The 13506-nt window shown below is 41.2% G+C and overlaps 1 protein-coding gene across 2 annotated transcripts in view; it reads left to right on the forward strand.

The window, feature by feature from the left end:
• GLI3 (GLI family zinc finger 3) overlaps positions 1–13506 on the forward strand; it is a 306557-nt gene that overhangs the window by 159473 nt on the left and 133578 nt on the right. For both annotated transcript variants that reach the window (XM_065938677.1, XM_065938678.1), the window contains exon 4: positions 8980–9085. In XM_065938677.1, coding sequence (XP_065794749.1) covers positions 8980–9085 — 106 coding nt within the window. The remainder of the gene's footprint in view (positions 1–8979; positions 9086–13506) is intronic.

The raw sequence follows: 13506 nt of genomic DNA on the forward strand, positions 1-13506 counted from the left end.
CTCCGTAAGATGGTGCAGAAAAACCCATGAACTTCTTTGGCCAACGCAGTTATTTCCCAAGATTGACTTGGATGGGTGGCTGTCTCTGACTAGCAGCATCATTCTATGCTGTGGGACTCTCCAGAGCCTCTGAGCCTCAGCCCAGGCAGTTATTAATCCCTTGCAGAAGACCTGAGCTTGTGTGCCTGAGAGCTCTTCTTGGTTCCTGCTTCTGAACCGGATGGAGACTGAGATGGGCTCCTTGAAGGACTAGGACCATCATGTTGGGAGCGCCACCTCTGGTGGTGGAGTAGAAAAAAACCAACTTGGCCCTGGTTTCTGTGACATTGGGTTGATCATTTAGCTTTTCTTAGCAGATCATGAAATTTTTCCCTTCTGTCTCCTCAGGATTGTGTGGTAATAAGAAATAAGGAGAAACAATACTTAGGAGAAATAATAATAAAGCTTTGGGAATGATGATTAGGGTTGTCAAGAGGATCCCACGAAGAAACAGACATGGGTATTATGAAATGTAAAGCATTGTATTCTTTTGCTTTTACCTTTTTCAACCTACTTCTGCTAATTTTGCAGTATTGAAAAAAATGTTTGGGGGCTCTTGTTTTATATTTATTTTATTTATTTGACTGTGCTGGGTCTTACTGCATGTGAGATATAGTTCCCTGACCAGGGATCAAACCAGGTCCCCCTGCCTTGGGATCCCAGAGGTTTAGCCACTGGACCACCAGGAAGCACAAAAGTGCTGGAAGCACTTTTGTCAGTTGATTTATTCTGCTTAGGACACAACTTCTAGACCCTCATCATTGTTGTTAATTGTTGGTTTGCTCACTAAGCCAGGTGACTTCTGAATTCAGTCTGTCTCTAAGGCTTCTGTAGTTACAGCTGAGATACCAAATGCTTTCCTGGAAACATTTCGTCTTCTGCCTTCACTTCATCAGCATTATGAAGCCCAATGTACATTTTCAAAACTATGAATTTGGCTTTTAAACTGTGCTGTGCAGGCGGTGCTAGTGGTAAAGAACTCTCCTGCCAAGGCAGGGACATAAGAGATGCAAGTTTGATCCCTGGGTTGGGAAGATCCCCTGGAGGAGGGCATGGCAGCCTGCTCCAGTAATCTTGCCTGGAGAATCCCATGAACAGAGGAGCCTGGTGGGCTGCAGTCTATAGGGTCACAAAGAGTAAGACACAAGTGAAGCAACTAAAAAAAAAAACTGGTCGTTGAGATAAGAATATATCACTGGTAACCAATTTCCATCTTTTAATTTCTGTGCTTTCATAAGAAAATACACCATTAGCATAGTTAAGTTAATGGAGTTGTCACTTAAATATAGTGACTCTTCATATGTTTTCATGTAATTTCCCTTGGACAGTTTTGCAGGTTAGGTATAATGGCTGTAAACCTTCTCTTATTTCTCTTTGCTTCCTTTCCCTCTCTTAATTTTTTTCTTATATCTTGGCAGGAAAGCTAGAAACAACAAAAATATGATGAATACATTTGGGATCATAGGCAAGGTGCATTCCAGAGACTCTGGGTGGAAGATTTTGTTGGCCAGCCAGTGGGCAGATGTGGCCTGTTTCTGCCATTGGTAATACAATGGACATGATTTTTCGTGGAAAAACTTGCAAAGATTAGTTGGGTAAAAGAAGTTAAAAGGGGCCAGGAAGGGGAGAGATCAATTTTTGGTTCACTACCCAGGATACAATTGAGGTGGTAAAGACAGATTTCTTGTTAATTTACTTGCAGAAGGCTATTTATCATTTTCTTGTAGAAACACATAATTATGTTTGTAAAGGAGTATGGTCTGGATGGGTTGTGGTATGACCAGAGTGCAGTGCTGAGTAGCATTTAGATCTCTTTAGAATATTAGATCAAATTAATATATCTGCATCCTGCCACAGAGGAAATAATAGAAAGAGTGCTGTCTGTGTAGTGGGGAATGCCCATGGATATTTATACAAGAGGTATCAGGGATTTCCCTGATGGTCCAGGGGTTAAGATCCACTGCAGGGGGCACAGGTTAGATCCCTTATCAGGGAACTAAGATCCTAAAGCACTGCCTTGAGGCTAAAAAAAAAAAGAGGAAGGAGTCAGCAATGTTGGGTGGTTGCCAGAAGGTTGTTTGGGTTTTATAAATAACATAGTTTTGTTAATCAGCTTCCTATGTTAACTTTGTGTATGTTTTAGTTAACTTATAAGAAAACTTAAATTTGCAAATGTTAAGTGATTATTGCCATTATTTGCTAGATTTATAGTTACTTTTATCCATCATCATTTTTATCTTAGAATTTATTTGTGATAGGTTTTGCTAAAATCATAGAGTAAGTATTCTTTTCTGAGTAATTACCAGTATGGACACTTCTATAGATATATTTTTTTTTCTTCTATAGATATTTTTAAGTCACAAATTGGATTATCAGTATTTTACACATATGAAATATGTTATCTCTCAAAATTACACATCCATAAAGAAAAAAATTGGCATGTGTGTTTTCTGAATTGTAAACATTTCTGAGAGTTGCTTTCTTGGGATATACTGGGACAAGGTTCATCAAACTGTTTCTCGTAAGGGCTAGAAGGCTATTCATTTTAAAAAAGTATTCATTTATTTTTATTGAAATATAATTGCTTTACAATGTTGTGCTTTTGCTGTACAATGAAGTAAATCAGTCGTATGCATGTATATGTCCCCTACCTCTTGGGCCTCCCTCCCACCACACCCCTCATCCCCCTAGGTCATCACAGAGCCCAGAGCTGAGCTTCCTGGGCTTATAGGAACTAGAGTCTGTCACAGAGAGGGAAGTAAGTCAGAAAGAGAAAAACAGCTAACATACGTTGTGGCACGTATGTAGAATCTACAGAAAGGGTGCAGATAAGCCAATTTCCAAGACAGGGATAGACTCAGATGTGGAAAATGGACATGTGGACATGAGGGGGAAGGGAAGAGTGGGAGGGAGATTGGGATTGACGTATATACACTTCCAGGTATAAAATATATTAGGTTTTATGGGCCGGGTGTTTCTCTGTCTCAGCTCACCAAGGCAGTCACTGCACTGTGAAAACAACTCTGGGTGGTCTACGAACAGTACAGCCCCTGTATTCCAATAAAACTTTATTTACAAAAACTGCCTGGTGCAGTAGTTTGCCTCCCATGACATATGCTCTATAAGTTAAGGTTCTTGCCGTGGTATAAAGTGAAAAGTAATAGATCTTTTTTACTGCAAAGTATCTATCTCTCAGATGTCTAGAGTATACTAGAACTACAGTTTCTTAAAACGTGTACCACGTTACAGTGGGTCTTATAAACAAGATGGTCTATACTCTTGACTCTGGAGGTACTTCCAGCTCCATGCCACATACATGTAAGACCGGAAAGAAGATTCCAGATGCCCCATGAAATGCTTCATGGGATGATTCCACCTGGATGCCCAGCAAATCCACAGCGGGGTCCCTTTGGGGTTCCTTGCCATAGATCCCGCTCATAGCAGACCAGCAGGACCACAAGCTGCCTTATAACTTGAGATAATCCTGGTCAGATATCCTGGGGCTGTCCTCAGAGGGGCCGGATCAGCCCCTTTCTGGTGCCCTGTGGTCCATAGGCATATTTCTGTCCGTGGTATAATCTTGTTCACAGGCAGGGACATGAGGATGTCTGAACAGGGAGTCAGTCTGGGTGTTGGAGTCAGTCCACATAGTGATGTCTTCTTTAGGCCACTGAGCCCTGGAAAAGGTCTGTAGATGCCAAAGTGATGATTGGAGATGCCCAGGTGGGAAGAGGCAGAGATGAGGCCCAGGTGCCCCTCTGTCATTAGAGTGATGAGGGTCCCTCCCTTCTCCTCTTGAGACCTCTCATTTGAGCTATGCTGGATGGTTACCTTGCTTTTGGCATCATGGATGTTGCCCACATTGGGTTTTACTATTTCTACCGATGGCAGGAGATTGAGTGAATTGGAGGGGACTGGACATTCCTACAGTCAAGGCTGATCCCAATGACAAGAAAAATAATTTCTAGTTCTCATCTAGAATAAATTCCAAAGTCAGTCAACAGATGACTTCAGGATTTAAATAAGCTAAGAGAATTTATGCCCTGGGCGTTTTACTCTTGTGGGCCCTCTCATACTGTTTCCTGGGCACTTTCAGGCCACTAAAGTATCATTTGGTGAATTACTCCTTCAGGGCACTAATGGAGCTGCCTTTGATCTCTCTTTTTTAATCTACAATTTTTGTATGTAAATTTAAAACCTTAAAAGACAGTCTCCCCAAATGGCATCCAAGAGATCTCATAGCCTGAGGATATTAAAACTATTTCTTAAGAGAAGGACTCAACAACTGAAGATAAACCTCTGAGTGTCTTTCTCTGGCTACAGGTTTTATGATCAACCCAGGCTATTGTAAGGAGACCCAAAAATCAATGCCTCTCATGCCTAATGAGACCCTCAATGCACAGCCTGATGACAGCCAGCATGAAATTGAATACCAACAACTATACCCAGCATAAATATTGTTACTATGCATTTCAATTTAAACATGCGTCAAGCCAATTACATATTTATGGGGTTTAAAGACTCTTCCACTCGCGCCTCGGATAATACGCACTTGGCAAATCTCCCTTTAGTCTAAGAGGCATTTGGTCCAATAGTCAAACCCCTTGCGAGTCTGTAATAAATCATCTTTGCAACCCAAAGCATGGACAGTTGACTGCTTCCCACTGCTCCACAGACTCACCCCCACCTGGTAGAATTTTAATTCCTTCAGTAAAATTGATTCCCCCAGTTCTGCACATTATTCTCCCTGTCTTCCATTTAGCCCGTTAGTTTGCTGACAGCAGAGTACACAGCACTTAGCAGCTGGTTTGTGGAACCATCAGTCAGGAAATTGTATGATAAATAGGAGAGAGCCAGGTTTAGTGGCACTTCCTTCTGCTTCAGCAGTTTTCGCCTGACTTTGGAAAAGTCATCATGTGGTGTTTTGTCAAGGGCCAGAGCAGGAGATGGCTGAGGTGCGGTAACTTATTACACATCCTCTTGAGTTATGATGCTCCACAGCTGTGCCGCTCATGTGTAAATAATAAACTGGGAGGTGGATAATTATGGTGGCTGCTGGCGACACCGGCCTGTTCTCGTCCTGTGGGTTTTCTTGGACAGCTTCTTGGGCCTCTGATGGAGTATACTGCGATCTTCCACATAGAAACGACGAGCCGAGATGCAAGAGAAGCACTCCACGTTTGAGGATTCACCAGCATCTTCTTTTTTTTTTTTTGAGAGATGTGTTAGGATTAATGTCATGTGATGCCACATATGTTAAAGGACATGCTTGTCCTGATTTTTATGCTTCGTCTCTGCTGTTAAGCTGTGGTCAAGCGTGTCTTGAATTGGAAGAGAGCTGTTCCATTGCGTTTACTAGAAAGCGGCTTAAGAGGTGTGATTTCCACTGATAACTGACAGGAGGTGTAATTGTTTGCACAGACTTTATCAGTCCAGGAGAAGTTATTTTCAACTAAATCAAGAAGGAAACAAATAGGAATGAAAATGCTTAAACTAAAATCAGATGTCTTTGATCAAGTCAGAGCATATTCATATTTTTGGTTCTTTATTTAACCTAATTCCAGAATGCAGGATTCATGAATTTTCTTGTAACATAAATAAATACTTTGAGCAAACAATGCTGTAAGATGTATCACATACTTTGTCAGAATTAACTTTTAAACTCACAAAACATACTCAACAGTGGGGAGTAACTACTAATGCCCCAATAATTACTAATTCTAATCCTGAATTCTTTCTTTTTAAATATTTTTGCAATGCTTGTTCATTTTCTCTCTCATTTTGAAAAGGAAGAGCATGAGAGAGAGAAAGAGAAAGTGGGTTAAAATCCTGTTAAAATAATTTCTTAAAAATATAAAGATGACAATGCCTTTTATATGCCCATAAGCGTCTTGCAGTTTTCCCTGGAGGTGAAGATTCATACTGCTTGGGTAAATGCTTTTGATTTTATAGAACTGTGTGCCTGGTTTTCACCCTCTATGCGTGTAATCACTGCAACATAATTATAAATACGCATATAAAAGACGACGACTGTTACTTTTTGGATATATGAGGCATATTTTGAAGGTATAATACCTGCCCACATTTTGAGCTCTTGTGTGTATGAAAAAATCTGGGTTTATGCATCTTCATAATTCATAACTGCACCCACATGGAGAAAAACAGATATAGTTAGCACCCACTTATCTGGTGGAGAGGATTTAATCACACAGCCAAGAACCAAGAAGTAAATAAGTGAAAATATCTTCCAGGTCTGACAGAATTGTCACAAAGTCCCTCAAGACGCCATTTAAAATGATGCATAGGAAAAACTTGAGGAGGTGGGTCAGATGGTATGAATACTTAATTTACACCAAGTTCTAGTAGGTTTATTTCTCCAGTTTCCAAGAATGGATGACTGTTAAGTTTGAAGTCTGCTACAGGCAAGCCCAGAGCATCAGCAGTGACTGCTAACAGGAGGGGAGGAGGGAGAACCATGCCTGGGCCTGCTGGCCATCCACCTGACCCCTGATGGACCTGACCCCGAACCGCAGTGATTCATTTGGGATTGTTCAAAACTGAAGACCTTGAAACATTCACTGAGTAGATGTCAAACTTTCAAATTCATGAAATAGATTACTCCACTCAATTTTATGTTGTTTTAGGAAGGATGCATCAGTTTCTTCCAGAATAGTTAAATGAAATAGGACATTTGGGCTGTGCAGGATTCCTGGGTTATGTGGGACATTTAAACTTAGTGCACCAACTAGCAAGATTTGTGTTACAAAACAAAGCAAAACAAAACAATTCCAACATCCTTTTATAATGTTCTAAGTAATGTATTTAAAATATAACTGAATTTTTCAGATGCACTTTATAAAATGTGTAGCGTTTGATCAGGCAGTCAGCGTGTCCCTGTTGAATTTTCAGTGTCATTGTACATCATGATATCACAGTGTCAATGATATGAGACAATACCAAGATGACTCCTTTCCTCCATCAGTACCATTCCCTCCCCTCCTTATCTTAGAAGGAGCAAGTACAAAATACAGTGAGTAATGGACATTTTCTGCACTGTAGAACCTCTTCTGGGTTCTGTACTTGGTGGAGTTCAGCTTTGGGCACCTCTGTAGTACTGTCAGGGCTGTAACGTTGTACGTTAATAGTTTTTCTCTCTCATTTTATTTTCCTAATCATATTCTTAGATTCTCAAAGGAGGCCAGCAGGAGCAAAGTCAAAAAAAAGGGGGGTGGGGTAGGGAGTAAAATATCTTTTTTTTTTTTTTAAAGGTTTTTATATTTACATTCCAAAAGATGCTTGTCGGAGAAAATTTGGACAAGAGAAATATATAGGGAGGAAAATGAAAACTACTTGAATTCAACAAACACATGTATAATAGTCACCCCCAGGTCTTAAGGACACTCACAGTGGAGTATGCAACCATACCCTTGTCTCTGTTTGACACCCCACTCCCCTGCCCCATGGGGAGGTTCTGTGTCATTTTTTCCAACCATTCCTCAGGGCCTGTTCACAGGGTCTCATCTGGAATTGCTTTTACCACCTACTACACTAGGCAAAATCTTCAGACTTTTCGAAGGAGCTCATAGCCCTTCTGAGGCCTGTTTGGTGTACACATCAATTCTTGGGAGTGTTCTGGGCAAGAGCAGTGTGACAGATACATGCAGGCTGCCAGGATGATCACTTATGGAAGGTAGCATTCACAGCACGAGTTCTGGGGTATTTGCTGTTTTATCGCCTCAGAGTTGTGAAGGCTCCCCTCCTGATCTTGGACTGCTTTCTTTATTGGTTCTTGAAGCTCAGGAAAAACTTTAGTACCAGGGGTGCTCCTCATGATAAAATCTGGTAAAGCTATTTTCAGTTCTTTCAGTGAATTACTATTTAGGAAAAAAAAAAGTTTATTTTCAGATTCGTCAGAGATAATCAGGGCAAGTGGGAGCAGCAGAACTATTTTAAGTAACCTCAAAACAGTGATGCCTGACCTGGGCCAGAGCAGGACAGGAGGCCCAGGGAATGCTGGTCCAAGGGGAATGTTGGGGCTGCAGGAAAGGAACCCCCGGTTTACTCCAAATGTCCCGCTGTCAGGCCATGTAACATCTCTGGCCAACCTATACATTTGCTGCCCTTGTGTTGGGATTCTGGAAGCCTGACCTAGGACAAGGAGGAGTGGGAGGGAGCATGCGTTTGAATTTTTTAAAAGTGTGTGTGTGTCTACATGTGACATGGATTCTGGCAGGTACTTTTGAAAGAACTCCTTTCCTTACAAGTGTGGGAGAGATGAAAACTACAAAAGTTCACTTCACAGAACTTCCCTGGTGGTTAAAACTCCAAGCTCCCAGTGCAGGGGGTGTGGGTTCGATCCTTGGTCAGGGAACTACGGTCCACATGCTGCAACTAAAAAGCCTGCATACCACAACTAAGTCCGGGCACAGCCAAATAAATAAATAAAATATTAAAATTCACATGACAGTGTCTTTTTAAAAATAAAAAATGAGGCATTCCCTGGTGGCTGAATGGTCAGGACTCTCCAAACTTTCATTGCTGAGCATCTGGGTTCAGTCGCTCATTGGGAAACTAACATCCCACAAGCCATGTGATGCGGCCAAAACAATACACGCAAATAAAAGTGTTTTGGAGTCTCTTCCTCTTGGCTTGGTGGCTTCCTTCAGCCTTTGCACTCTGGCCAGTCTTTCTTCCAGACGAGGGGCACGTGTTGTACTTCTTTCTTGCTCTCCTGTCTGGGTTCAGGTTGCAGTCGGTGGCTCTACTGTCTCATTTGCTGGTATTATTTGCTTGGTCCTGAACTTTCACGAATTCTTCCACAAGTTCTTCAGGTTAATTTCAGCCTCAGTTGTGAAGACAGTGTGGTGATGTGGCTTCATGTATGGGAATTCTGTTTCAAAGTGTTCTGTTTATACAGGTTGGACTTTCTTTCCTTTTCAGACCCTCCTCATCTCTTCCCTGCATTCCATCCTCCTGTACCAATTGATGCCAGACACCACGAGGGCCGTTACCATTATGATCCATCTCCGATCCCTCCGTTGCATGTGTAAGTATTACAACTTTGCCCATTAAAGAAACAGAACAAAATACTGGCTTTTACCATCTCAGGGTTTTTGTTACCAACACAGCTACTGGGCTTGGGAGCTGTGATAGAAATCTAAGATTTACTTTTGAAATACGGCAAGCCTATCTGTTCCTGGACTCACTGAAGCACATCCCCGATGCTTCCTGAAGAATGCCTGTCATACGAGGTGGCTGGCAAGTATTTCCTATATATTTTTGCTGACGTGTGCTCTGTGGCCTCTAAATACTAAATTAAAAAGCAGAGGCCTAATGGAAAGTTCCCTCCCAGAATATGTATTTGGTCAAGAGTAGATTTGAAGTTTCTCATGCTCCGATTTCTATTAATGGGAAAGCCCTGTTCCAGGGATCACAATGAGTCATAATGAAATTTTCATGGTAAATTTTCATAGCTCCTGTGGTGTCTACTCCAACAGTCACTTGATTGATGGGAATGTCACCCAAACAAAATGGCAAATGTGATCGAGCACATGGTTTACACAGAGATAAAAGGCAAGAGTGAGGGTGATAACTAACATACATTAGAAAAGGAAGAAAAGACAGATATCATATGATATTACTTATATGCAGAATATAAAATACAATGATATGAATGAACGTATTTGCAAAACAGACTCTTAGACATAGAAAACAAACTTATGGTCACCAAAGGTGGGGGGAGATAAATTAGGACTTTGGGATTGACATATACATAGTGAAGTCGCTCAGTCGTGTCCAACTCTTTGCGACCCCATGGACTGTAGCCCACCAGGCTCCTCCATCCATGGAATTTTCTAGGCAAGAGTACTGGAGTGGGTTGCCATTTTCCTTCTCCAGGGGATCGGATCTTCCCAACCCGGGGATCGAACCCGGGTCTCCCGCATTGCTGGCAGACACTTTACCGCCTGAGCCACCAAGGAATCCCTAACATACATACTACTATATATAAAATAAATAAGCAACAAGGACCTACTGTATAGCACAGGGAACTCTGCCCAATATTCTGTAATAACCTAAACAGGAAAAGAATTTGAAAAAAAGTAGATATATGTGTATGTGTGACTTTGCTATGCACCTGAATCTAATACAGCATTGTTAATTAACTATTCTCTAGTATAAAATAAATATTAAAAAAAGAATAAGACAATGTCCTGGAAATAAATGTGGTATCACTCAGTTTGGAGGGAAAGAAGATCAGGTATTCAGGATAGCCTGTACCTAAACTGAAATGACCTTCTTTTGTAGTGTTGTCCAGAAAACTGATGTATACTATAACAAGGGGAGTCAACCTTTGGGAGGGGCTGGCCCTTTGAATAGCCTAGATTTTACATTTAGTCATGTCTGGTAATTACCCTTCATTCTGAGACAGTAAAGTTAGAAAGCCCAAAAAATACTTTGAAGAATAATGCTAGTTATTTGGATGGTAGATTGCATCTCCCTGGCTATTCGTTACAGCTGTGTAATTACATATACGTCAAAGAAAAATGAAGTTGTTTTAAAACAAGTCCTCCTCTGTGAACAGAATTAATTGATATTAACAGCCCTAACTATATGCCCAAGTACATATATAATATTTTACCCACAGTTTTTTGGATCCATCTCCCATTACTGAACTGTAATTTCAGAGCAGATTTGCCTGGAGGTAAGTCATAAATCTGTGCTCAGACTTCTATAAGCATTAAAGGAGAAGTGGATATTTAGAGAGAATGCAGAAACTTGTGACTTATTCTTTGACTTTACACTGGAACACGAGTAAGTATTTTCAGAAGTTCTAAAGCCTGCTAAAAATACATTCAGATAAAACCAACAGGCCCATTTAAAGCTTCCTTTACAAAGGGAAGAAAACTCCAAATTCAGGCTGAAATATGCCATGGAATTCATCCTGCTCTCCCAAAGTTCTGCAGTACCGGTGGGACCCAACCTTCTCAGATGAGGATGTGCTGTATGTACAGAACCAGCAAGGGCCCACCGAACCTGGGAGATGCACAGGACTGATTTCACCCAGATTCAAGTCTCTGCAATGATGAAGTACTTTGGATCAGATTTTCTATGGAATTTCAGAGTACTTCACTCTTTCAAAACTCATCTTATAGAGAAATTTCAAAAAATGAATTCATATGATAGAATGAGGGCTTCCCTTGTGGCTCACAGCTAAACAATCTGCCTGCCAATGCAGGAGACTTGGGTTCGATCCCTGAGTCAGGAAGATGCCCTGGAGAAGGAAATGGCAACCACTCCGGTATTCTTGCTTGGGAAATCCCATGGACAGAGGAGCCTGTGATGTTGCAAGGAGTCCGACACGACTTAGCCACTAAACAACAACAAGATGATAAAATGAACTAATTCCTCTGAGTTCATTATAGTTTGCCTTGTAGTTGAATTCAAATGTGAATTTGTCAATTAAAACCCCAAGTCTTGGTTCTTTGGCAGAATTATAAGAATAGCAAGCCCTTGTATAGATCACTGTTTGTTCTAGGTCCTAATTACCGTATCTAAAGAATTAGCTTGCTCGAAATAAAAACACCACGGGATAAGACAGGTCAAGTATGGAGAAACCCAGGGGAGAGGGTTGCATTTCCTATATGGCTGCTGAGCTGGGATTTTTGTAGATTTTAGTATGGTTGACCTGTTGTATCTTTGGGGGGTTCTGCATTCGAGGATTCAACCAAACTTGAATTAGAAATATTGGAGAAGCAAACTCCAGAAAGTTCCAAAAAGCAATACTTGAATTTCCAGCACACTGGCAACTATTGATGTAGCATTTCCATTGTATTAGGTACTATAAGTAAGCCAGAGATGATTGAAGTTTCCAGGAGGGTGTGCATAGGTTATACGCAAACCCTATGCCGTTTTATGTAAAGGATTTGAAGATCCATGGATTTTGGTATCTGTGATAGTCCTGGAACCCTTCAGATACTGAGAGATGATTATACTTCCTGCTTTTTCAGCCAAGCTTTAGGATCATTTAGCAGCAATTGACTAAATTGTTCTCTAGCTGCCTAAATGTTTAGTAACCTAAGATTCATCCTGTAAGGCTGGTAGATAATCCTGAAGCTCCAAAGAGAAGAAGCTCTGGAAGGTGCTGGGAGGATGTCATTGTCTCCTGGGACTGCTGGGCATTGCAGAGTTCTGGGTGGAGACACTGAACTTAAGAAGTAGTCTCTGGGAAGCTGGGGGTAGTCTCATCTCTGTGCTTTTATAACGTGACAGTCTCCCTGCATTACCCTCAGTGGTCTTCCCTCCCTGCATGGCAAACTCCTGCTGAAACTCCTCACCCTCAAGGCCTAACTCATTCTCTTTTTCTTTTTTTTTTCTATTTTTTTTGCCAAGCAGCATGTGATCTTAGTTTCCCGACTGGAGAGTGAATCCGCACCCCTTGCAGTGGAAGCGCAGAGTCTTAACTACTGAACCTACAGGGAAGTCCCTCAAGGCCCATTTCAAATATCACCTTTGCGGGCAGTCTCCAAGGTTGTTCATAGAGGCTGTTCCTCAAGCACCTTGTGTGCCTCCATTGCAGCCCAGTATTCTTGTCTGATCAGTCATTGCTTAGCAGTCACCGTACCTGCTAGGTTTGCAGGCAGTCACTTGTTCAGGTGCCTAGTTAAATATGCTCCACAGACCTTCAAAGGGTCCAGTCTGGAAACAGCAGACTAGCAGTCAAAGAACTTGAATTGTGCACTTGCTTTGCACTTGTTGGTGCTGGGAATTGACAACCTACAATTTCCATATATTAGTACCATTCCATGAAAATAAAGTTACCTGCCTTACCTGACTCTCCAAATTGCAACTCGAAGAGTTCAGTGAAATCATGTTCTTGTTAGCACCCTTGTGAGCATCCTTGAAAGCAGAATGCTCTCAGCAAATGTGGAGAGTTAGCATCCAGACAATTGGGGGCATGACAAACACTCAGAGATTCTATTCTGGCCTGGCTCAATCCTGAATCCCTGGGATGCTTTGGCACCTTCTTAGATGCAAATGTAGATATGCCTGTGACAGATCATTTTAGGGGTGGAGGGTAATGTAGGTAAATATGACTTGGTTACTGAAATCTTCAAAGCACATCTTTGCTTAGAGGATAACCTGGAAAAGTAAAATGATTTTATCTAGAAGTTGAATTCCAAAATGCTTGCTTTATAATTACCTTCTAGACAATGAAATCAAGTTAGCTTACTGATTTTTTAGAATAAATATTTTTAATTGTAAGTAGACAAAATTGGGGGATAGCCTCACTGTTTCATACACATGATTATTCTGGTGCCAGTGTAACGAATTAAATGGTAAGTCTCTTGGAAATAGGACGTGTGTTGATGATGGAAATGCCAACAGATCTCTGTTTAGAAGGATGGCAGGCACTGCGATAATTATGCTATCATATCCTATCATTAATGATTCTATTGAAAGAGGTTT

Source organism: Muntiacus reevesi, chromosome 6 (assembly GCF_963930625.1).
Source record: "Muntiacus reevesi chromosome 6, mMunRee1.1, whole genome shotgun sequence".
NCBI classification, from domain to species: Eukaryota; Metazoa; Chordata; class Mammalia; order Artiodactyla; family Cervidae; genus Muntiacus; species Muntiacus reevesi.